The 25,612-nt window shown below is 37.8% G+C and overlaps 2 protein-coding genes across 4 annotated transcripts; one reads left to right on the forward strand and one right to left on the reverse strand.

Annotated features, from left to right (window-relative positions):
* Positions 1-535: 535 nt before the first annotated feature.
* LOC117292543 lies at positions 536-13,088 on the forward strand. 2 transcript variants are annotated; one of them, XM_033774637.1, is made up of 14 exons: positions 536-692; positions 1,414-1,559; positions 1,861-2,129; positions 2,891-3,015; positions 4,486-4,558; positions 6,012-6,141; positions 6,772-6,910; positions 7,362-7,469; positions 7,914-8,009; positions 8,498-8,649; positions 9,034-9,159; positions 9,861-10,880; positions 11,871-11,882; positions 12,440-13,088. In XM_033774637.1, exons 1-14 carry the CDS (start codon positions 549-551, stop codon positions 12,567-12,569), a joined length of 2,670 nt encoding a protein of 889 aa, XP_033630528.1. In that variant the 5' UTR covers positions 536-548; the 3' UTR covers positions 12,570-13,088. The 2 variants fall into 2 exon arrangements, with proteins under 2 accessions (XP_033630528.1, XP_033630537.1); XM_033774646.1 differs by lacking the exon at positions 11,871-11,882.
* A 987-nt stretch (positions 13,089-14,075) lies between these two features.
* LOC117293659 (serologically defined colon cancer antigen 8 homolog) lies at positions 14,076-25,588 on the reverse strand. 2 transcript variants are annotated; one of them, XM_033776061.1, is made up of 16 exons: positions 25,429-25,588; positions 24,181-24,473; positions 23,673-23,828; positions 23,045-23,161; positions 22,291-22,401; positions 21,747-21,811; positions 20,685-20,879; positions 19,754-19,892; positions 19,126-19,278; positions 18,800-18,934; positions 17,560-17,676; positions 17,010-17,138; positions 16,588-16,720; positions 15,898-16,015; positions 15,243-15,417; positions 14,076-14,629 (listed from the first exon to the last, which is right to left on the reverse strand). In XM_033776061.1, exons 1-16 carry the CDS (start codon positions 25,493-25,495, stop codon positions 14,435-14,437), a joined length of 2,298 nt encoding a protein of 765 aa, XP_033631952.1. In that variant the 5' UTR covers positions 25,496-25,588; the 3' UTR covers positions 14,076-14,434. The 2 variants fall into 2 exon arrangements, with proteins under 2 accessions (XP_033631952.1, XP_033631944.1); XM_033776053.1 differs by having other exon boundaries at positions 23,673-23,831.
* Between the last annotated feature and the right edge of the window lie 24 nt (positions 25,589-25,612).

The following is a 25,612-nucleotide window of genomic DNA, read 5'->3' on the forward strand; positions in this document are numbered from 1 at the left end:
TCGGACATTGCACTGTGGAGAAAAAAGTGACACAAATCAAATGTGCCATGACTTGGTGTCACCAGCGCTCACTTAAAGGGAAGGTACACAAATGTTAACTTAAAAACTGACTTGTTAACAAGCATTGGAGAGCTGTTGATAGTATAAAACATTGTGAGAAACTGCTCCCTCTGAAATAGCATAGATTTTGAAATAGAGGTAATTTCTCACTAAAATAATAAAAGACTTCTAGCTATGAAGTCTTTTATTCCTATCTGAAAGCACACAAATTCGTCCAACAAGGGTGTTTTTTCTTTTATCATTTTCTTCCCAACTTCGATGACCAATTGAGCCAAAATGTTGGGATGCACCAAGTGAGAACACTGGTCTTTGACAATTACCAATAGTGTACCTTCCCTTTAAGGGATTTAAATGATAAAATTCTTGCATCTGGAAATTTTTATTTGCTTTTATAACTTTTGGATATAGAGGTTATACTAAATTGTTATCACAAATTCTTTTTCATATCCTGTGTTTGTCTCGAACAGCTTCAAAATTTAGTTGAGCAGATGAAGGAGGGTTTTGTGCAAGCAATGCAGGAGCTGTCTCACATCCAAGATGGGGATAGGATCTTGCAGCAGAAAGTCAACAGCAATAAAGAGGAGACTGATGAGAAGATTGAGAAGCTGGCTGAGTCTCTTCACCAGATCAGGGTACAAACAAATTGATTATACAAGACCTGGGGTCGATTTCACTAAGCACTAAGATTCATCTTAAGATGAGTTGTCAGTATCACCATAGTGATTTGTATTGTGATATCACACTTTGCCTTGCAATTTAGACTGATTTGCAATGAAGATCAGTCTTAACTCTTTGTGAAATCAAGCCCAGAATCTAAACAAGAATGAACTTTCCAGAATGCTTAATAACATACTCTTCTATTTGAACAAAATCTATGAGAAGAGTTAACATTGTCTTAGTGTACCTTGAAACTCGACTAAATTAAAAGATACTTACCAGACTCAAAGTCAACATTTGAACATCATTTTTGTTTTTATTTTAAGATAGTTTTACAGATATAAGAGAGGAAATTATTCAATTGAAAAACACAAGACAGTTAGACTTGTCCGGTCCTTTAAAGTTTACTGGCCCAAAGCTGATGTCACTGGCCTCCAGCCTGTGGTCCAGTGTAAAACTCAAGCCCTGATTCACTCGATGTAAATCTTTAGTTTGTATTATTGCAGTTCTTACATAGTGCAAGAAAGACTCTGCTAGGGTCAAGAAAGATTCTGCTAGGGTTGAGAAAGTCTCTGTTAGGGTCGAGAAAGACTCTGCTATGGTCAATAAAGACTCTGCTAGTGTCGAGAAAGACTCTGATAGGGTCAAGAAAGCGTCAGGCCATTAACTATTTTTGCATTGTATCTTTGCCTATAGACTGATCTGAGCTCTGTCCTAGGTGAGGTGAAGAAGAATAACAAGGTGACTGAGAAACTCAGTAAGCAGATGGAGAATGTCAGGAAGGAACAGAGTCACATGCGCAAGAAGATTAGACAGAATGAGCAGAACCAAGAAAACCACAGGTAGGTAATAGAAAGATTGATTGATACATTTGGTAGTTTTCAAAAACCAGTATTCTCACTTGGTGTATCCCAACATATGTATACAATTTTGAAAAAAATAAGGAAAAAACACCCTTGTTGCATAATCTTGTCTGCTTTCAGATGCCTACCATCAATAGCCCTTTATTGCTCGTTATAAAGTAAAATTACCAAACGTGTCCAGTGCCTTTAAAATAAATACTTTTTGGAGTTTGGTAGTATGTGAACATTACGCAAGCTCACCCCAACTTGTTTATTTTAACAAACACATTAATTATTACAGGAAAGCCCATCAAGAGGAAACCATCACACCAGCCAACAAGTCGGATGAGGACAAAGACAACAACAACAATAACAACAAAACCAAGGAAGTCATGAGTGCAAAGAAAGTGGCTCGTCGTCAGAGTATGCCGTCTGTTTACACCAATATGAAGGATGTCAGAGACGGAGGCAGGGCTGCCAAGCAGTCCAGGCACCATACTAAGATGGCACCAATGATACAGCCTTTTATGGATTCTCTGCCGGACTCGTGTGATCCCTTAAACAATGATGGTGAGATTAATGTGTTGTTCAGCGCAAGTCATTGTGTTTTTTTCCCCCATTTTTATTTTTATTTTTTTTCTGATTTCAATATTAAAACTTATTTTCAGGGCTCAGTTTCAGAAAGCTGTTTAGCAGAAAATACTGCTTGACAAATTTCTCTGCTAGCACAAAATTTTTGGGGCACCAGTCGCAGGTAAACTTTACGGAGTATTGGCTGGTAACCTGTTTTTGCTGAGCAAGATTTCCTGTCCTTACCAGGTTTTGTGCTTGGCCGTGGTCTCGGGACTGAAATATATTACACCATATAGGTATACTGTACACATACTTCAGAAAATTTTATACCAAGTGTTTTACACCAACTGTGAAGGCTAGTCTTTGACAATTACCAATAGTGTCCACTGCTTTTAATAAAAGCACAGCTTTGCAACTGAATCATTCCTTGGCTTCACTTTTCTATTACTTCAATGTGATCTTCTTCTGGCGCTTGGTTTGTGCAGTTTGTATGGATTACATCAAATTGCTTTTGCGTTTTTTTTAGCTTGAGGTAGCTGGAGGTTATGGATCAAGAGTAGTCACCAAAGTAATTACTGGCAAAAAGAAATATTCGGTATCTAAGAATAACATTTGATTATGAGTTTTGGTACGTTTTTTCAACTTCTATATGCACTTTTCACTTAAGATTGGAGGAAAGGTCTGTTATTGATCTATTATGAAACTATTCAAATCAATTGTTAATAATCGTCACAAAATGATTTGTACCTGATATGAAGGATCTATGAATGAGCCATCTGAGGAGGTACCTGGCAGACAGTTTGACTCTTTACCATCAAGAAACGCAAGCGGCTCCTCGATGTCCAGTGACAAAGATCAGATCAACAAAGAACACATGACTAAGGTAAGCAAGCCCTTAAAGACCTACTATTAAAAAATGAATTAATGAGGATGTTTTCAAAAGTGACTTTATTCTTTGGGGAGAGTACATGTGTTTCAGCTTTTTAGTTTTCTAGAATTTCATAAAAGTAAGCTGTCTTTGTCATTGAGGCAATATTTCTGACGGGGGAAACAGTACTGTTATTGCACAACCAAACTAGCTGGATTTTTGACCGTATTTTTTTCATCTAGGCCCTAATTGCATAGAGCTGCTGAAGCAGATGTTTAAAATTTTTCTGCTTAGCAAAAATCAGCAGGATACCAGTTGTTGATGGACCAAATTTTTGGTTGGTTGTCTTTTTCTGGCAAGCATAATTTTGTTGCACTTAGCTGCTAATGAGCAGCTCTATAATGTTGGGCTCAGTGCCCAGTTCATAGAGCTGCTCAAGCTTAAAAAGTAGCTTAGCACAACAAAAGTATGCTTACCAGAACTTGGTTACCAGCCAAACTATAATGTAACATGTACAATTTGTGGTTGGTGTCCTGCTAATGTCTGCATATAGCACTGATCTCTGAGCCTATAGCAGACCATTGTTAAGCAATAGTTTCAGCTTAAGAAACTCTATGTAATTGGGCCCTGGCTATAGTTTGGACTCTGTGTTAAATTAGAATGGGAAGCAATTAGTTTTTGTCCAGTTCTCTGTGACACAGTTGTGCATAGCCACTGGGGTGTCCCTGTTATGAACAGCTGTTTGAAAACCACTGATGTAACAGTTAATCTCCACTTTCTTTGATGAATCAATTATCCAAGCGCTGTCTCAATAGAGAATAAAAAGTAGGGCAGACATAGCTTATCAAATAGACGATCTGGGAAGATCTATTGTCAGTTGTTACAAAACATTTGACCCATGAATGTGGCTGTTCATGAGTGCCTTAGAAGCCTACCACATCATTGGACATCATCTTAATTCTACTACAAACAACACTACAACCTGGTTGTATTTTTTTTTCTTCGAAAAAGTGTGTTGGAAACTTTAACTAACATAGACATCTAAAAGTTTCAGTCAATATATTTTTTTAAAATTTGTTTGAATGAGAGTAATTTAATAGGAGTTAATATGAAATTTTGCAAGAGCACTCAGGCCTTCTACTTCAGCTTTTTGTAACGCGTTTTTAATGCGCTAGCTTACTAGCGCGGGCTAGTAAACTGTGTTTTTTACTACTATTTAAAGCGTGTATTGTCAAATAACATTTATTAATGGTTGGGATCATAACTACTTTATTGGTCAATTGATATTACATGCACTCACTCAAAAATATATTTAAAAAAAAACGAAACAAATGATTCACATTTAAAAAGGGAGAAATATGAGCACTGTAGGTAAAGGTCAGTTCAGGGCAAATTGAGAAGGAGGTTTTACTTGACAAAGTACCCCAGGCTAGTCTTGCGGGCGAGCCTTGAAGGGTTTTGAATGTTTTTTCTCTTTCTATCCAGGGTTTTAATTCAGGCAGGAGAGTTTCCTTCAGTAACCTAAAACAGACACAGGATTCAAACCAACTCTATGAAGGTAAGGAATCATTGAAGGCAAAGTATTTGTTCTTCGAACCGTTTGATTGTTTGAATCCAATTCAAATGCAGATATAATACAACAAAACTAGCTGTGAAAATTTCATTTCAAAAGGTGTTAGTGTTTTTGAGATATTGCTGACAAGTTTTAACCAGTTGTACACGCGTAGAAAAGTCAGTTATTGGAATACAAACCTGAGAAACATTTCTCAGGATGAAATATTTTGGTATCCCTCTCCATAAAACTTCATTCCTTTCAAAGGAATTGTTTCTCAAAATATTATACATTATCAATAGTGCTACTTACCAAGTAAGTTTTTATGCTTACAGTTATTTTGAGTAATTTTATACCAATAGTGTCCAGAGCCCAAGTGCTACCCACTTTTGATTTTTTATCGAACCATTTATCATTCTAGAATCTTCATCCCACCGAATTCTCGGAAGACTCCACTAGAGGGGACCATTAGACCATTAAGTTGTTATTGATTGTCGGTCAGCTACACTAGATGTTCGATTGTCCAATGCTGTCCTTGCCATTGTAGCCGCCATTCTTCCCTTGTCTGTTTGATTTTGTAACATCCTTTGTCAACGATTCAAACAACCGTATCTGATCCTTTAATCCAGGCGGTGTTTTTCAAGAAGTCAGGAGTGCCTTTGTTGTGATGAACAAGTTAGCAGCCTGTAACGTATTTCTTGTTTGCGCTTTTGAAGGCCGTTAGTTTTAAAAGCGTTCTTGTTCTGATTCAGGAAGTTGTTATAGTAGCTTTGAAGTTTTGGAAAGTACGCCTTTTTTGCTACTGATTGTGAATCCTTGAAAAAAGAGATACATTTTGAAAAGTCGTGGCTCAGTTATGACGTAGGGTTGCATAGACAAATATTTATTCTGTGTTCTTATTTAATTTATTTTATCACTCGCAGATAAGATACATTATTAAGCCTTGTCTTGCACTTGAAGCTGATACCAATAAGCCAACTCAATATGTACTGTTGTAATTGTTTGTGTCCTCAGAGAATAAAAGTTGAATATGAAAGGAATGGTGTCATTTGCAAATTAGTGAACAAAAAGGTTGTTAATGCCTGTTAATTCCGTATTGTGCAGAACCTGAAAGCTTATAGCTTATTTGAATCAATACAAGTAAATATTTAAAATTTATATCTAAATGTTGGGGTTAAATCAGCAAAAAATCATACCAAGCATTTTTAATTGTGTTAAACTTGTAATGGTTTGTTTTTGGATAACGGAGGGTTGAAATGAACACCAATAAATAATTAAACTATTACTTATTGTTTTTTATTGATTTCTGAAAAGGAAAGTTACAGGTGGACAATAATATAGGAAATCAGAAAAATACATTAAAAAAACAAATACTTTTTCGTGATAACTTTTTTATGAATGAAATTACGAGTATAGTAAGAACTTCACTGATGCAATTCGATATCCCTTCCTACACCAGCTCAGAGAATACATCTTGCTCAGGAGCTTCTGACCTCGGAGAGAAAGTACGTTGGTCAGCTGAATTCCCTACGAGAGAACATCATGTTACCCCTGGTCACTGAGTCACTCATACATCCATCAGAAATCAAGTGAGTTTTCAGTCACATAATTAATACCACTGTCACCTTCACTGTTTAATGCTTTAGTCTCTGTTCAGCATTGATGAGATTTTAAAGGTTTCCTTTGAAGGGGAATGGAAAATTAAGGTTACGATGTGCAAAAAACCTATTGGCCTACATGTAGATGAGATATTATGTAAACTTTGGTATAACTTTGTATAACTTTGGTTTTTTGAACCGTTCAGTTGTTTTAACCTTGTATAAACATAGGTGTACACAATACAATTAACATCTTAAAGTTTCATTTCAAAAGGTTGTAATGGTTTTGATATATCGCCAAAAATTATTATTATTCATGGTTTATTAAAAAAACATTCAATTCAGTTGCCATAGGCAAAATTACATTGAATTTACAAAATATACATTTAAAACATTAAAATTACCGACAGAGCATATTCAACTTTTGGGGCATAAAAACCAAAAAATCTTTTTTCAAACCACATCGCATCGAAGTGAAATGTTTCTCAAAATGCTTGATACTTTTAAACGCTGCTGTAGGCTTCTTAACAAAGGTTTGTGTTGCCATTAATTTTAAAAGTTATTACCAAGGTGAAAGCTTGTATATGTATTAACTGGTTTTGTGTTTCCATTTCTTCGTAGTGTTATATTCCCACCTAGTCTTGCCAAGATGTTTGACAGACACTGCTGTCTGCTGTGTGCTCTGGAAACTCGCCTCGGTGATTCAAAGTGGCAGGGAATGCATGGCGACGTTGTAGCCAAATTTGCTGGAATGGAAAGCGTTAGTATTGATTCATTTGTTTTTCTTAACATTTGTTTTACTTAAAATCTTCTGAATTTACTTTTATTTTTTAACATATATTGTTCCTGTAATTACAAGGAAAATATTTTACTCATCTGTTACTGAAAGTGCTATACTCATGACTGTGCTTTGGTACAATGGAGCAAGAAAACAAGACTCTGGTAAAATGAAACAGGTTGTGAAACAAGCATCGAATGTTCTAGGGTTTGACATAGTCATGGATGAAACTTGCAGGAGGGTTTATCTAAAACGGAAGTGGTCAACAATTCACTGTAATAAGAGAGCCCTGTTTGATTTGGTCTCATTACCCAACAATAACTGAAAAAACTACCAACATGGATTGTGACTGCTATTCTGAATCAGATATAAAACAAACTTGTCTGAAGTTAAAATAAAAGATTATGACTATTATTTTTGCTTTGATTTTTAGGCCAATTTCCTGTCTCAATATGGCTTATACATCGAGATGTTCCCAGAGAGTGTCTCCCTACTCTCCCATCACACAAGAAAATCAGCCAAGCTCACAAGATTCCTAAAGGTAGGTCTGATCGGTTTTCTATTTTTGCATCGAGTTGTAAATGTGTCTTGACAGTTCCTACTGTTGAAGTAAATTTTTGGGTAACATCAGTGATATGTGTTTAAGCAAAGCCTCTTTTGGTTCAAAAATTGGGAACGTAGAAGCAGCTAGAGATTCAAGAAAATGAAACTGAGGAATAGGCTTTAAATGCACTGGACACTATTGGTTATTTCCTAAAATAATTGTTAGCATTAAAAGTTACTTGGTAGTGAGCAATGGAGAGCTGTTGATAGCTATAAAACAAATTGAGAAACGGCTCCCTCTGATGAAGAAAGTGGTCATTTCTCACTCAAATATTAAAAGACTTCAGTGAAAATCATTAACCTTGATAGTTGATTAATGTACATGATAAACTTTGCTGTACATTATACTGCCAAAACATTAATAAAATTATTGGAATTGCAGAAACAACTGGCGGATATTGAAGATGAGCAAGCAGATCTCCTTGGTTACCTCCTAGCTCCTATTCAGAGGATCCCAGCTTACGTTCTTCATCTCAAGGTCAGATCATTGTTGGACTTTCAAATTCTGTTTATTTCTTCACTTTTCACTAAAACAACAAACACTAGAAAACCTGTAATACAGTCATTCCCTAAATGTTTAGTAACAAGGAATATTCTCTTCCTTTTTGATATGTTTTCCCCTTCAGAAAAGTACTTGATTGTTATTAAAAAGCCTAGTCTGTAAAAGTCTATAAAATTCTGCAGAAATATTTTCTGGTCAGCCTTATAAAGTTTGTCATTACAAAGGTCTTCAGCCTTATAGTTTGTCATTACAAATAATATGTTAAAAAGTAAATAATCACTCCGTCGATTTCACAAAACTCTTCCTAACTTAAGACTTATCTTAGGACGAGTTCCAACCCTGCACTGTAGCATGCAGACCTTAAGATTAATCCTAAGGATGAGTTTAACCTCATCCTATTTCTTTGAGAAATTGACCCCTGCATTAACAAGCAAAACTTACACGTCTTAATGCATACCTTACAGACAGTCCTGGAGTTCACTGAGACGGACCATCCAGATTATTTCCATGTGGAGTCATGTTTGACATATTTTGGCAACTTCCTGGCATCGATGAATCCTGCCATTGAACAAGCAGTGGAAGCCGCTAGAACCTACAAACTCTTCCTCTCAGAAAGGTGAGGATTGTTCCAGTTAAGGTGGGGTGTTAATTGTGATGGATAAACTGCAGTTGTTGAGTCCTGGCTGAGCGGATAAGAAAGAGCACCACGCTCAAGCTCAGTTCAGCAGAGTGTGGGTTTGTTTTCCGGTTGTGAGTCTTGTGTCCTTAAGCAAGACAATTAACCAAAAGAGGGCTTATGATATAATTTGGGTGTGATAAAGTGCTATCTAAGAACCCAGCACTATTATTATTGTTTGGTGCATGCGTCAAAGTGTTTAAAATGTTTTCTCGTACTACATCCAGAAAATGAGAAATTAATATCATTGTCTAGAACAGCATTCTTGCTGGCATTTATGAGATTATATTTTTACGTTTTTCTTTTCTTCCCACAACCACACAGGAGAAGCAGCCGAGCCTCCAGCTACTCCCCTCATATGTTAACCACAAGCCAGTCATCATCCCTCACCAAGGACAGTGGAATGTACTCCAATGATGAGATGTCAGCATACAACAACTATAATCATTCGTGAGTTAAACATACCATCATTCGTTAAGATTTATAAACAGGGATGAGATTGTTCAGACCTTGTCTGAATTCAGACTTTTTATGTCGGCCTGGTGAAGAAAATCAGACAATATTTTTTTCCACAAATAATAAAATCCTGCTCATTGGTCTACTTCTTTAGTGCTTTGGAGACTGTTCCCAAAAGCTCCTTTGAATCTATAACCCCAGGGGTTACCAAACATTTCAACTTACCTTTGAATTTGTATCGAAGTTTCAGACTTGTTCGTTAGTTATGACTCTCACCTCTGTATAAAAGAATACTTAATGGCCTGACCCCAGCAGAGTCTTTCTCAGAGGATTACATTGTACATTTTGAAATGTTCTGAAAAGTCTCTGTTGAAGTTTTTTTAATTCACGCTTGATTGTCAATTAATCCTACTTTTGTAGTGCCACTAAAAGCTACCACTGTTTTGTGCGGAAAATGGGAAAATGACAACAAACCCAATTTCCCATTGTTTATGCATATGCAATGAACACTAGATTTACCTGGCATGTCTGATGCCGACTAGTGTCCACCGAAGTCCCAAATGCAACACATTTATAAAATAAATTAATGTGTGAAATATTTTGTTGTGCATTAGGAATATGAATTCTTTGAAACAAGGACATGAAATCATCCAATTAATTTAATGTTATTTTATGCTCGAACCCTTCATGTTTAGAATGGGTCCAGACGGTGATCCAGCAGAACTTAGGCGAGGTAGTGCTGGTAACTTTCTATCAACATGGAACGGCAGCCCAGTCAGGCTTAGGAATCCTCAGAAGCACGTCCTTTCAAATGGCCACAAGCAGGACAGAAGGGCCTCATTTCCCATGAATGCTAAAGGAATCTTAAGCCAAAGAGCAAATGTTTGGAAAAGTCCACATGTGTCAAAATCGTATCATGGACGGACGGGAAGGCGTGGAAGCCATGATCATGGGATGCTGAGTGAAGGCTACCAGGGAACGAGCGTCTCTGCTGCTATCCCGGGTATGACCTTCATCCCAGAGCAAGCCAGCGATGACACCGACTTCAGCCATGGAAAGCGTAGAAATTCCAGATCCCAGTCCAACCTACCGGAGCTTCCCACATACGGGATCTACGGCGAGGATGATACCGATGTAGAGGTCAGGTATGAACCATCCTCGCCTACCAGTGCCCTGCCAAGAACAAGACAGAAGGCTGTCAATCAGGTCTCTCAAGGACGTAAGACATATTTTGGTTCCTCAATGTCCAGCGGGTCATCCTCCAGGACGTCCACTCCAAGAGGTGACCACCACTTCAATGAACATGACATTGTCTACGATGACAACAATGAAGCTCATCAACGGAGAAAACACCACCGTAGACAATCCTTGAATGAGCAGAATCTTCAGAAACTGAACGATTTAAAGTCGGACGAGAGGGCAAGCAGTACGATGCACCTTCCAGAAACGACTCGGTCGGAGACTCGCAAGAGAGCGAACTCAATCTCTCATATAAACCGTGTACACACTCCAGAGACGGGTAAACCAGAAAAACTTAAAGTGGTGTGGAATGAGGACAATCAAGTGAACAGATCAATGGAAGGTACTTCATCACCGAGATCGAACCTGAAACCCACAATAAAGCAAAGTCCCAGGGAACGATCCGAGGCTGGCGGCAAATCCAACAAAAAATCTAACTTTTCTGCCTCCTTAAAGAATATTTTCTTTGGAAAAGGGTAAATATTTCGTCTTTTTTTTGCATTTAAAAGAATCCACTTTGCACATAATGTTATGAAGTGACTTACAAAAATATCAATTGTGTTTTTATATTAATAGTGGATGTACTCTTTGTTCTAATGTTTTATGCACAACTTTTGTTTTTGTTGTTTCATTTCATTTATCTTTAGTTTAAAATGTGTCTATAAATTAAATGAAATGTATTTCCACAGAAAACAGACATAATATTTTGGTTTAAGATGCACAATGTTACTCCCTGAAGCAGAAGTGTAAACAGTTTTGTTTTTACTGCTGCAAAGAAAATTTAGTAGGGTCGAAAGTTTTTTTTAGAGATAAAAACAAACTACAACAAATAAAACAAGATTTTACTATGGAAAGCTGGTTTCTTGTGTACCATAGAGTTTTCATACTTCATTATGGCAGCCAGTAAACTTTTCTTGAAATACAGTTTATTCACATACTTTATGTTGCTAAGTTGGATTTAAAATTATATCTTTTATGTGAAGTTGGAAATTTGGTTTTATTTAAAGGCAGTGGACACTATTGGTAATTACTCAAAATAGTTATTAGCATAAAACCTTACTTGGTAACTGATAGTATAAAACATTGTGAGAAATGTCTCCCTCTGAAGTAATTTAGTTTTCGAGTAAGAAGTAATTTTCCAAGAATTTGATTTTGAGACCTTAGAATTTGAGGTATCGAAATCAAGCATCTGAAAGCACACAACTTCATGTGAGAAGGGTGTTTTTTCTTTCTTAACTCGCCACTTTGACGACCAATTGAGCTCAATGAAGACTGGTCTTTGATAATTACCAATAGTGCCCAGTGTCTTTAAACAACTTTCACTTTAATATTGCTCCGTTGCAATTGGAATTTGTATTAATGGAATATCATCTTGTTCTCCTTTCTTTGCACCATGTTTGAATGCACTGTGTGGGTTTGATTTCCACTCTGGTATTTGGTTCTCTGCACACCTACTGTACATACAGTCCCAATTTCAAGTAAGTTTGCATGAGTGGCTTTCTTCATTCACAAATCCCATATCCTTTTTTACAGAACTGACTCCCAAATTGGCACAAAGAACAAATAAGCCATTTGTGGGTTAATTTTGTTTAAAAATTCTTGTACAATGACTTAGGCCCAATGAAGGCTTTGCTTACCGTAAGCACAGAATCGGCGCTTACGGAAGCAGGGAATTCTGTGCTTACAGCAAGCGTATTTCACGGGTTGGCGGCAAATTTTGGTGTGTACTTCACGTTACTAGGCATTCTACTTTGCGGCACAGGCTGTATACTCCCCAGGGAGCTGAGATGGTTTAATGAATGATTTAAGGCCCAATAACCAGGGGTAATAATGTTGAAGCGCCATGAGCGTCACTGCGTGACGGACCTGAGCGCTATATAAGAAGCCACTATTATTTTATTTATTATTATTAAGCCTTGTTTTATCATTGGAGGCTCCCATCAATGCCAAAACTTTTTGAAGAAAATTTTTATGAAACACAAGTAGTGGCCTTATATTTGGGGTTTGACAATTTTGCGTTGTTCTATTTTTGCAGCTGGAAACGAAACAGCCATGTGGTAAATCTGACTGAAGAAGCCAATGAGAAGACAGAAAAGAGCAAAACCTCCTCTCAGTCGTCCCCCACATACTGTGATGAAGATGGCCAGCCATGCAGCGATGTCTAGTGCAGGGTTTTATAACTACAGCAAATAGCCGTAGGAATAGAACCACCCCATACATAAACGGTGTCCAGTCTACCGATATTATGGATTACAACAGAAACAGCAGTATGGACTACTTGTTCTGGGTGCAAAGGAACGTTGACAATGAATGCATGCAGTCCAGTGTACTGCCATAATGTTCTGCTGGACTGCAGATCATTGTACTGAGCTACAGAACACTCCTCCATGAGAGAAAATGGGTGAACATTCCTATACATGTAGAATGCTCTGTGTGGTCAATGTGGCCGGTCCATGTGCTTAACTTATCCAATTAGAACATTCCCACCTGTCGGACCTTTGAGCTGCTCCCTCAAGAGCCCTTTAGCTCATTTAGACCTTCCCTCCTACCTATACAGCAGCAAGTGTCATTAGGAATCTGTGACATAGTGCTTTGAAATTAGTGCATTGTCACACGAGGAAACTTTTACAGGCAACTTGGGGGCAACCAACTGCAGTGCATGCTACAGGACCACTTTGGCAGCACACAAGTAGTTTTTTGAATATTTAAAAAATGGGTGAACATTGAAATGTGAATGGCTTTTCTTCTTGGAGATTGCCTGGAACAGGTTGACTCCTTATGTGACATGGCCCTGGGGGGGGGGGGGGGGGGGGCAATTTCAAGGATGCTAATTAACTGCTAAACACAGTGTCTAAACACCAGCATTATTTGATTGAATCAGGTATTCTTAAAACTGCGATTAAAATTCTGGTAGAAGTACCTATTTTTGTGCAATATTGACTGTCCTGAAAAATCTGTAATATAATTTTTAATAAGTTTACTGATAGGGCAGAAAATTATCGTAAATTTCAAGAGTTCATTTAACTAGATTGAACAATATTTTATTGTGCTTTCACTTTGTGTACAGTACAGCCTTTGGACTGTATTTGCTTTATTAATTGTTTTATCTACACACCGATGTGTATCAAGTAATTTTCCTGAGTCGTATAACAAAAAGCCACAGGCATAATACTCGTGTTGGATTAAAACTCACGACCTTTGCGATTCTAGAGCAGCTGTCTTACCACTGGACTATAGAGATTGCTCAGCAACTAGAGGCAGTTTGAAACAATTGAGTGATTTATTTTTCTTTTTTCCTCGGGTTTTGTTTTTAAACCGGCAGAAGTGATGATTGTTTGTGCATTTTTTCTTTCATTGGGAAAAATATAAAACGTAAAATTGTGATGGATATTTATGAGTTGAAATTTTTGAATATTTTATACTTTAAGAGTGTACTATGTATACTTAATTTATTAGTGTATATGTTTTTGTTGGGGAAATTGATGGACTCATATTGGTTTAATTTTTTGAAAATGATGCACATTTCAAGTCTGAAATAAAAAGTCTTACATAAACTTGACTCTTTTTTTCTATTGAAATTTTGGTTTAATATTATTTCATTTTATTTATAACAGTATTTAAAATACCATAACAAGAAATTTATGATACAATTTCAAAATACATCTGTCCAGTTTGAATTCTAAAATTATTTAAAACAAGAATAAATCCTTCCTGTAACACTGTACATACATTGTTTAAAAAGGTAAAAATTCATTAATAGATGTTAAATTTGCGTCGGGATTAAGATAATTAATTTTGGTTTTACCCCTACACTGACGTGTACTTCGATTTTTTTTCCGCAGAAGTCAGGAAAATAGTGAATATACAGTGATTACACACATCAATGGAACTGTGAGAGTAAAACCAAAATTAACAACAATTCTTTGACTTTGATTAGATTTTTTTAAAGAGATACATGTTCAAGTGTTCCTGCAAATTTTACATTTACCATGCACTATTTCAAATCATATTCATCTTGCATCACCTTGATTCAGCCATTGTAACTGTGGCTCTGGTTTTCAGTTCTTACATTCAAGTCAAGTTCAGGGGTCATGTCAAGGTCAACCGCAAACTTCCTGGACGAGGCCATTGCAGCAGTCTGCTGGGAACGTAGAAACTCCAGCTCCTTTGACATTAGCTGTCTGTCTTGCATCAGGGTTTCTTGCTGTTGGAGTAGCTCATAAACCTACAAAAACCAAGATAAATATTCACAGCTCAATCAGTATCGTTCAGGCCTCGCAATAACCCACAGCGAATGTCATGGTGCCCTGTGATTTTGCTGTGGTGCACTTTGTAAGAAAATTGCTGTACACTTTCAAGAGCAAAGTCCAAGGCCTGGTGGCGTGCCTTGGCCGAGCACTTGGGCCCCATGTAAATCTTCAAGTTAACACTGATTGCGTATTTTCATTTATCACAACTTCCTTGCTAATCTGGAAAACGGGCTTTACTCCAGTGTCTCATTGGTAACTCGGCAATATGTAATGGGTAAGAATACTACCATGACTAACTATAAACTGTTAAATATTGGTTCATAATGGTTTGCACTAAAATAGTTGTACAAGTTTTATACATAGTATGTTGTGGTTTAAGCTATTTGTGTACAAACTGTATGGGACTTGAGGCATTGCATGGTGAGGTACCAATGTATATTGTATTATGTTTGCAGCAACACTTTGTGTTTATCTTCTTGCTGGGTAGATTGTATTCTTTTGAGAACTTTTCCTTGCTATCTATTCTACTATAAACCATAACTCTCACTGTTTAGACCTCTGATTCAACAGCAACATATGTACTCTCACCTGTTGGGCGCTTTTTTGTGCATGATCCTCCATTGTCTGCAGTCTGCTGGTCATCTTACGGTGCATTTGCCCATGATCCATGCACTGGGTCTCCATCTCTGCATGTTGGCCAGCCAGTCTGTCTGTCCGGCTACTCAGCTCTGCATTACTCTGCTTCAACCGACGGATTTCAGTCCTGGAGGTGAATGACAATTTCAATGTTATTTGTTTTTATCCTTTTATCAATGCGTGTAAGCACTGAATACTCAGTACTTTCCCGAGTTCTCTGAAAAAAAGAAGGGCATTTTACTCAGGTGGGATTCAAACCACAACCACAAGCAGATGTCTTACCAACTAGACAACCAAGATTGCCCGGTAGCTGGAGGCAGTTTGAATCCTATGTTTTAGCAGCGGTTACCGCAACGACTTAATACATGTAGATGTTAAATTTTCATACCAAGGCTATTCAACTTTTTCTTCTTGCACAAATGGACTGATTTACACTAAGTCAATCCATTTGTAGATGCATCTACTGCCATTGCTTTCACATGTCTCTACATTTTGGTTTTTCTGATTCTGTCTTTTCAGTTGTGTCTCCCTGCTCCACATAAAAACCAATAGTCTCATCTTAAATCCTAGTCGGCACTACACAGTCGATAAAGGAGCCAATAGTTACCTGTACTTATTACTAATCTGATCAATCTGCTCAGTGAGAGTGCGTCCCTCCCCTCTCAGTTTGTTGATCAAGGAGCTCTGGTTAGAAATCATTTCTTCTAATTCCGTCACTGTCAGAGCTGGCGAAAAAGACCATGGATAAATTGGGTAATTTGTGAAATATTCATCCATATAATTTGTATGAGTACCTACTTTATATGTACCAAGTACCCTTTCAGATTAAAACATCTTTAGTTAATTGAGGGACTCTAGGTTTACCCCTTGCATTGGCCTCTCTCCGCATGACTCTTGGCCAATGATAGCTCTTGATTAACCTCAGTTATGGGACTTTTTGCGGCTTGTGGTGTCGTATGCAAGGGATCTAATTATAATGGGATTTGAGGAATTGCATAGCGAGGTATCGATGTATTTTATTTTGGTTTGTGGTAACGCCATGTGTGTATCTACTTGCTAGGTAGATTATGTTCTTTTGAAAACTTGTCTTGCTTTATATTCTACTACTGCAGAATAGATTTTCTGAATTTGAGTGGCTTCTCGGTTCTTGCTTTATTAAGTACTACCTGTGTCGAGGGTAGGAAACCAGCCAGGACTACTACTTTTGCTCAATGGATCGAGTGTACCTTTTGATAGGTCTAATCATCTTGATGGATCTCTGATACTCCCTTAAAACGCTGAAATAAAGAATGCTTACAGTATTTGGATTCCAGTTCATGCACTGTCTGCTGTAATTCCATCTGTTTGTTCTGCGACTGCCTCGTCACTCTCTTCACCTCATCCTGACTACTCCTCTCTAACGTGTCTCGGGATATCTTCATCTGGCTAGCCTAGAAGACACAAAACACGTACATTATGCATCTGAAAGCACATCAATTTGTCCAACAAGGGTTTTTTTTCTTTTAATATTCTCTTGCAACTTCGATGACCAATTTAGTCAACATTTTCACAGATTTGTTATTTTATGCATATGCTGGGATACACACAACGTGAGAATACTGGTCTTTGACAATTACCAAATGTGTCCAGTGCATTTAATAAAAGAGAGCAAACGTGTATTAGTTTATAGCAAACTGTAAGAGGAGTTATTCCTAATTTCAGACCCTCCAGGTTATGTACCTCTTTCTCCACAGTGTTGAGTTTCTCTGTTAGTTTGATGCACTCCTCTCTGCTGATAGTAGAATCTTTCTCTGCTGTCTCTAGCCGTCGTCTAACGTCACTTAACTCTTTTCTTAGGCGAACAATGTCCTGTGAAAATATAGTTTAAGAATCCAAATCACCCTTCTGATGTGCAAGCGGTTAAACGTGTTTAACAGACCTGGAAGCTGTTCACCTTGCGACTAGTTGACCAAAACACAGATTTGAAAATCCTACTTTCCCAAAAGTTTAAGCTGCTTGTTTTCTTTCAATTTTTTTCTTCTTTTTAAGTACTCTATAATTGAAATGGGTGGTTTATTTTTGTAGGTGTAGTTTTTTTCTTTTCAATTAGCCTTTCTAATGAAGTATTCTATTTAATGTTATTAATAGCCATACAAGTCTATAAAACCCTGTACCATGCGTACAAGTAGGTCAGCCCTTGTGGTACTCCATAACATTTTCACACTTTTTTTCAAGTACCATATATCATGCCTGTAGTACTCTCTTTACCTACATGTGCCTTACTACCTACCTGTTCTCTATCTCTGATTTCTCTCTCTGTAGAATGTCTCAATCTCTCTAGCTGTCTTAGAGCTTCATCTCTCTGTACCTTAGCAGTAGCTGTGGACAGGTGTATACCCTGAGATACCTACAAAGACAGTACATAAAACAACAGGTACTAATCACTTTAGTTCATTTCCTTTCTCAAGTTTCATGAATGGGGGCTTTTAAGCCGGACGTTAGGTGGAAGCAGACTTACCAGGTTAATCCATTCTTCTTGGTTATGTGCGCTTGCTCAGAACTGTGAAACCGTAATTGAAATTTTGCTGGTAAGTCTGCTGCCACCTAGCGGTCCTAAGTCTCCCGTTACATTTGTATATATACAAAGTCAAGGAATAGCAAAAATGTATACTTGTATTCACTACTATTTATTTGTATGAGGGCAGGATGATATACACATAATGAATGTTTATGAGTGCAATGGTGCAAATATGTTCATGAGTTGAAAGATGGAATGTTCTATTCAACGAGGCGGAGCCGAGTTGAATGGAACATTCCAGCTTTCAACGAATGAACATATTCGCACCATTGCACGAATGAAAAACATTCATTATTTGTTTTATATAACATCCAAGTAGATCTTTGTCATTTTGATTGAAAGATACAACTTTCAAAACAAACAAAGCGTAGGCCTCCAATTTTTAATTGTAGAAGACGAATGCTAGTAATTTTACTAATATGCCTTGCTGCGTTTTACCGAAGACAACGCGCACGCAGTGATGTTTTTACTCAGCTTTTTTGTTCCATCCGAAAAGTACCATTGCACGCTGGCAGCGTGCAATGGTACTTTTCGGATGGAAGAAAAAAGCACGGTGAGTGACTCGGCGTGCAATGGTACTTTTATTTGCTATCACGTGACGGACAATCCTCCAATCAAATGGCAAGGATCTGCTTGGGTGTTATATAATAATGTCTGTTCAATTATAGACCTCGTGCACATGGTGCATTTGAGTAGGGGGCCCTCGGCTAGTGCGCTACATGCACATAGATTTGCATGTCCATTGTTTCACGATCGTTTTATCTCTGAGATGTCAGCGAGATGGCATCAATGCATGATGTTCATTTCAAAGATTATCATTTGACTAGCATGTTTAAAGAACCCCTGGTGAAAATCCACTGTTGTCTCGGGCGAAATTCTAACCACTATCAATGTAAACACAACCCTTGATCATATAGTTTGTATGCATTTGATTTGGATCTGACTTGCTTACCTGACTGATCTCACTACTGTGTTGCATGATTTGGCTCTTGTATTGTTCCAGCTCGGACATGATGGCCACTTTCTCTCTGGTCACACGATCGACTTGGTTATTTGCTGAGCCGAGCTCTTCGGTCAGTTTAGCAACCTGTTATAAAGACAATACCAGAAAAGTTCCATGTGTAGAGTACTTACAACAACAAAAATAGGGAAATGAGGGATTTAATGTGAATTATAATAGTTGGGATTGTAGCAGAAAGCAACAACAATTCTTGAGCATGTGTCCAGTGCCTACAATATTTTATTTCAATAATAGGATTGTGGACTTATTGACTTTACCTTGTGGCTGAGTTGTTCTAGTTCATGCTTGCTTTCCTTTCTGGTAAATTCTCTCTCCTGGAGGAGTTTACGTTGATGGTCTAATATCATCTCCTCCATCCTCTGCTGAAGACGGAGCTGATCTTCCTTCACTTGCTCTCGTTGTACAAGAAGCTATAGAAGAAATCATGTCAGACAAAAAATGTAACTATGCATTTTCAGTGGGTTTGGTCATTTCAATAAAAACCAAAAGAATTAGTACTTAGACTTGTACATATCGACTAAATTTGAGCACAAGGCATCAGTTAAGTATGCAATCTGGTTTCCTTCGAATAAGGTTAGGGTATAGACCCAAGGTTAAAAGAAATAATAGAAATGGTGAATCCAGTAAAACTGGTAATGTAAAAAGAAGAAATTAACTTTTTAAATACTCCCCAAGTAATATTTACTAATGGAGTACAGTTTGTAAAATCAAAAAACTAGAATAAGAACAGAACTAGCATGATGGTCTCTTATAGGATTGGGAATTTAAAATGGAGCTTACAGTCGTGCAACTGTGTAGAACTGATGGCCATAAAATAATGCTCAATTATATTATTTTTGAATAGAATAAGTGATTGCAGTAGGATGATAAAAACATACAGCGTACCTCCGTTTTCTCCAGCTGTGCCTGTTCTACCATAGTGACACTCTGTTTGACCTGATGATATGCATTGGCTTCTCTTTCCTTCAAGTCATTCATTGATGCCTTCAATCTCCCCAATGTATCCATCAACTCATCTCTCTCACTGTATAAATATGAAACAAATCAATAGAATTAAATTTCGTCCGACAAGCAGAAAGAAAAGTAGGGTTTGAAACTTTGCACAGTGGCAATATGGGATAGAAAGGTTTGTGGTAACACCATGTAATGACCATCTCTAAATGAGTTGGGGTGCTTCTGAACAGAACCAATGGTTTCAACTTGACGTTTCGATCAGAAAGAAGGTCCTATTGCTGGGTTGTCTAGCATATTAGAGTTAGTCTCTGGTGTTGTTTTTGTGGTGTTCAGGTCTTGAATGTGACATTTGTGTCCTCGAACAAGAAACTTGACCATCCTGCTTGGTTGTTTGGATGCCACGTTTAGCTGTTTGTCATGTGTGTACACTTTAATGTATATTGGGCATTAAAGTACTTGGTACACTTGTCATCAAGAAAAGGGGCTGCCCTGTCATGTTTGACTGCAACTTCCGCCACAACACATTGTAACATGACTAACAAGATTGGTTTAACTCAATCAATCATTCATCAACTGTATATTTGGTTTGTGGTAACATCGTATGCACATGGTGCATACACATATGTATATATATATCTTGCTATACATTCTACTACCGCGGAGTAGATTTTGGAGATTTCTCTACTACCACTGAGTACATTTTTCAGAATGTTTGCGTCTTCTCAGTTCTGATGAGAACTTTCCTGCTTACTAATTCATCACCTGTTGTTGAACAATTGGAGCACTTCAAAATGCCCCATTTGCTTAGTATTGCTATCATTGAGCGCCTGTAACACTGGAATAGTACCGTAATGTCTCTTACCTTGTAACTCGTTCCATTGCTTTGACATGAGCGCTCCCATGCGTGGATGCAATCACAGATTCATGTTGTGCACATTTGATGCATAGACCCTTCTGTACTTCACTTTCATCTCTTCCCATCAGACTAACAGTCTCTGCCATGCGCAGCTTAGAGCGTAACTCATCACACTGTCTCTCGTATTTATCAAGCTCTGACCTGATACACAAAGAAACACAACCATCAGGGTTCAAAATTTACACTGGCCTGCAGGCCAGAGGTTGTAGTGTCAGGCCAGTAATAAATTTGTAATCTTCTTCCTCTCACCCATACACTCTTGATTTGTTTAGATGTAAAACAAAGAGTCATTCCAACAGCTTTATTCCACGTACTGCATCTCTTTGGAACTCCTTGCCTGGTGGATGTTTCCCTCCATCCTAGACAATCTGGAGTGTTTTAAGAGGAATATCAATTCCTGCCTCCAGCTCTCCTGAATTATTTTCATGTGTAATTGTTTTCTTCTTGTAGCCCCTTACCTAGAGTGGCTTTTAGCCTTGTTTGGGGCGAACTTGCGTAAACAAATATTTAAAAAAAAAACAGGTTCTTTGGTTTTGTGTTTTTAAATTCAACAACAATACCTCACTGTGTAGTATCTTGAAAAGAAACAAATTATGTTCAAATGTTGACTTGTGAGTAAAAAAAACTAAACCTGTCAATTCTATTAAAGTGTACCTAAAAGTCCACACAGACAGATGAGATAGTTATTCATTTACAGATGTCTTCGTTCATTTAAATGCATGTTGTCAGGACCAAGGATTGTTTTTTTTTCTCCCTTTTTATTATTATTTGGGTCTTGTACAAACATTTCTAGTCCAGTAAACATATTGAGCTATAAGCCCTGTGGTCTTGTGGACTTTCTTACAAATTCGAGCCCTGACAATCTAAATTTTCCTGGTAAATTATTTGTTTGTTGTTCCTTCCTTCACTATCATATTTTCGTTTTTACTACAAAAAGAAAGGAATTGTGCAATATTTTAGTAGGGTCTTTGGCTTTGGCATGCCTTGGTCTTTGGTTTCTTGTACTACCTTGTATACGATAGCTGTGCTTCCAGTCGGTTTGTTTTTGCTTCATGTAGAGACTTCATTTGTTCCTAGGAAACAATTAAATAACTACTTTTAGAACTTCAATAACAAGACATTGGCTTTGGACCCACTGCCTATAATAATGAATGATCATCATGTCGAGGGGTGGATTTACTTTGAAATTTGTGCTGTTTTAGAGAAATTCCTATTTGAAGTTTGTACATAACATGTACTACTAGATTAATTCCACCTGTTTGATTAGAGTCCTTCCCAGAATACATCCCTTGCCCTTGTAGATACTGCACCAGACTATTATTGACCTATGTCCCCTGACTTATGCTTTTAAAGTTTTCCTTTATGTCAGTTGGGTGTAGATAAAGTGGACACAGCTAGAGTGTTTCCGGTTTTCTTGTAGTTAGGTAAACACCACCTGTTTGATTGCTGTTTGGTTGGGCCTTGTGGTTGGATTGAGTGTTGCCTGCATTTTATCTGTATGTACTCTATACACTCCCACTAATGGGAAACATGGGCAGTGCCTGCTACTTACCAGCTCTTGTGCCCATCTACTGTAGGAATTCTTATCCATAGGAGTGTCTGGATTCATGTGAGATGGACCACCAGTAGACTGAGTTGTATCTTTCTTGTCATCTTTATCCCCCTGAAAAGACATAAAGAACAAAAATGTCTTAAATCATTCCTTAAAACATCTCAACTCCTCATTCAACTAAAATGGGTGCACAGGTTGCTTATCAAATACTGTTAGTGAAATGGCTTGCCCAAGGACATAAGAGACTTGGATTTATACTAACTCTCAGATGACTCGGACACTAGAACTTGAGGTTGGTCAGCTAGACAGCTCTTAACAAGTCAGAAGTTCAGAATGATGAATAATATCTCCTTAACAGTGTCCAGTCCTGGATGGCAAAGTTTGAGAATGTCCCTCCAACTTTCATTGGAATAGCTCCTACTGAAAACCTACCATACTCCCTGGCCCAGGAAGCACCATGGGCTCAAATGAAAACACTCAATCGCCTCAGAGCAAGAACTGGACAATCAAAAGATGCTTTGGTCAGATGGGGCTACAAGACTGGCTCAACAACCTGTCAATGTGGAGAAGTAGACCATACTATGGAAGTCTGCCTTTTCTATTGCTCTCTACTACATAATCCTTGCCGCTCAAAGACCTTGAAGTGTTAAACAAACCTGCAAAAAGGACTCAGTGTGTAAAGAAGCGGGAAACTGTCATTACTAAAACCATCACACTTAAGCGTAAATGAACAAGAAGAACAGTGTCATCTCACCTGATTCATACCCTGTCCAAGTGCAAGTTGAACCACTGATGTTTTCAGTTCCTCATGGAGCCGGATGTTATCATCTACAACACTCTGTATCTTGACCCTTAAAGAGGCAAGCTCATCCTGAAAAAAATGATTGAGAAAAAAATCAACAATTGATATTCCATGTCTTGAGATGCAAATATCGCAACCATCTCATGTGGATCTAACTATGTAAATAGTTTGTAGTTCCTGGTGTTGACTTTTCTTTTATGCAGTGCAACTTCTGTTTATAAGGTCAGTAATGTGAATCTTTTGTTGCAAGGATTTTGTTTTGCAGTTTACATTTTAAAGAATGGTATTTTTCTGTATTGAAATTGTCTTGCAGGCTCTTGACAGCTTTTATGCTATGGAAAGACAGTTGTTTTGTTGATTTCTTATTCTGGTTAGTGTCAGCAGTCCTTGAACTTCGCTCTTGAAGGGGTACAGCAATTTTTCCTTTGATAAAGGGCACTTCTGTGGAGAAAATGTGAGTTTGTATTGGAACCTTGCTGAGGGCACCACAGCAAAAGCACATGTAGTGCAACACAGCAATTGCTGTTTGGGCTGTGGGTTATTTATGCCTGTAGTGTTTGTTTGGAATAGCCAGCCTCACCTTACAGAAGACATTTTCTCCTTCCAGCTGCTGTATGTAAGCACTCTGGCTGCTCATAAACGGTAGAATATCTTCAAGTCTGGGTGCATCCTCTGCAGGATGTGAACCTCCTCCTCCAACACCAGCAGATACTGAGGGGCTTATACCTGCAGATCTCTTCTGACACACATCATTTGAAATATTAATCATCAAGTAATAGGCCACAAGGGAAACTGACAAGTCTACCAACGGAAACTGACAAGTCTACCTACGCTGCTACCAAAAATAAGCTACAAATTAAGTAAAACAAAATTATGCTAACAAGAATAAGTTTTACCGGCCAAAATACCATGTCACTTGTACAATTTGTGACTGGCATCCTGTTTTTTATTGCTAAAGCAGCGTTTTTTTTAAAGCAGCTTTTTTTTCTGCTTGGACAGCTTTTGAAATTGGGCTCTGATAATAACAATCCTTGCAACACACCTAACAAAAAGGCAAAAGGAAGTGCCCCCCCCCCCCAAGTATTTACCAAATCTAGTCTAGGTCCAGGTGCAGAAGAATACATGTGAGTCCTGGGCGTCTCATGGAGTTGTAAAGGTGTCATCATCGGCACCTGCTGTGGCTGCTGTTGTTGTAGCATCCCTTTGAGTCTCTGTACAGCACTGTTGTGATCTCTCCTTGTCTGCCTGAGTGATCCATGATCTAATCGGGGTGATGGATGGTACCGTGGGCTTGCCGACAGAGGTGGTTTGAGCGACCCTGGTCCTGGGAAGGGAGTGCTGAATGTGTGTTTAAGTTCCTGTAAAGAATCACTCGCACGCTCTACAAAAGAAAAGATCATAAGAATATGTCCTACGGTTAAATTTGATTCTGATTTTTTTTAAATCACACAGTTGTTGGCCCCTTGATTGAGTATAGTTTGATACTAATGATGTGAAGCACGATCACTTTTTGAGAAAGGGTGACATTACAGTCATCGCAATAATGCCCCTACTCCTAGATCAATGAGGTTCGTTCCACTATCGTCTTAGTGGAGACGATAGCGGAACGAACCTCATAGTTCTAGGAGTATAATGTCCCACATGCTACTACTACTACTACTAGCTGCGCTAATTTGGAATTACATGTATTATTACCGTCGATCCCAACGATGGTTATTCAATCAAAGGAGAAATTGGAAAGAAAAGTTAAGATATACATGTTGAAAACATAAATAAGATAGCAGATAACTGGAACAAGAAATTAAGAATCGCTGTGTAAATCAATATCTCATATTTTAATCATAGTTAAAATTTAATCAACAGATCAATGATGTTTGAATTTGGTAATATGGTAAATAAATATAAATAAAACGTAACTATTTTAATAGAGCACTCTCTATGTATGGATGGTTAAAAAGGAAAGTAATGGTTGGCCCTATAATACAGACTTGCATTTGCAATCCTTGCACAATAGTTTACACAAAATCCCTACCACAAAAGTTAAGTCAAATAGGCCTAGTCTCTCCTAGGCTATTTAGAAACTTTATGATTGATAAATACAATGCAGAGTTCATGAGATACGTTCATACGATCACAACAATTGCTAAAATGGGAATCATTTATCAGCACACACACAACTCTATTAGTAATTACTCTCCTCAGTCAGTATTTTTTTAGTTGACAGCGGCCCACTCCGCCACTGCACTGGGTCTACATTTCATCAACATCCTCACACAAACACGTACAAAAATACAACAATACATTGTAAATTTACTGAAATTAAACGCTTTGCCTACCTCGTACAGTCCCCTGGTAACTGTTGAAAGTACCCTCCGCTAGCTCAGAAAAGTCTAGAGGTTCCATTGTGGGTAAAGACAACAACAACGAGACAAATATCTCCTTAATTATCACGTAAGATAAAGAAAGCAGACGACGGGTTGAACACAAGTCAACAACATTTTTTGTTTTCAACAAGAGCAA

Source organism: Asterias rubens, chromosome 1, assembly GCF_902459465.1.
Source record: "Asterias rubens chromosome 1, eAstRub1.3, whole genome shotgun sequence".
Lineage (NCBI taxonomy): Eukaryota > Metazoa > Echinodermata > Asteroidea > Forcipulatida > Asteriidae > Asterias > Asterias rubens.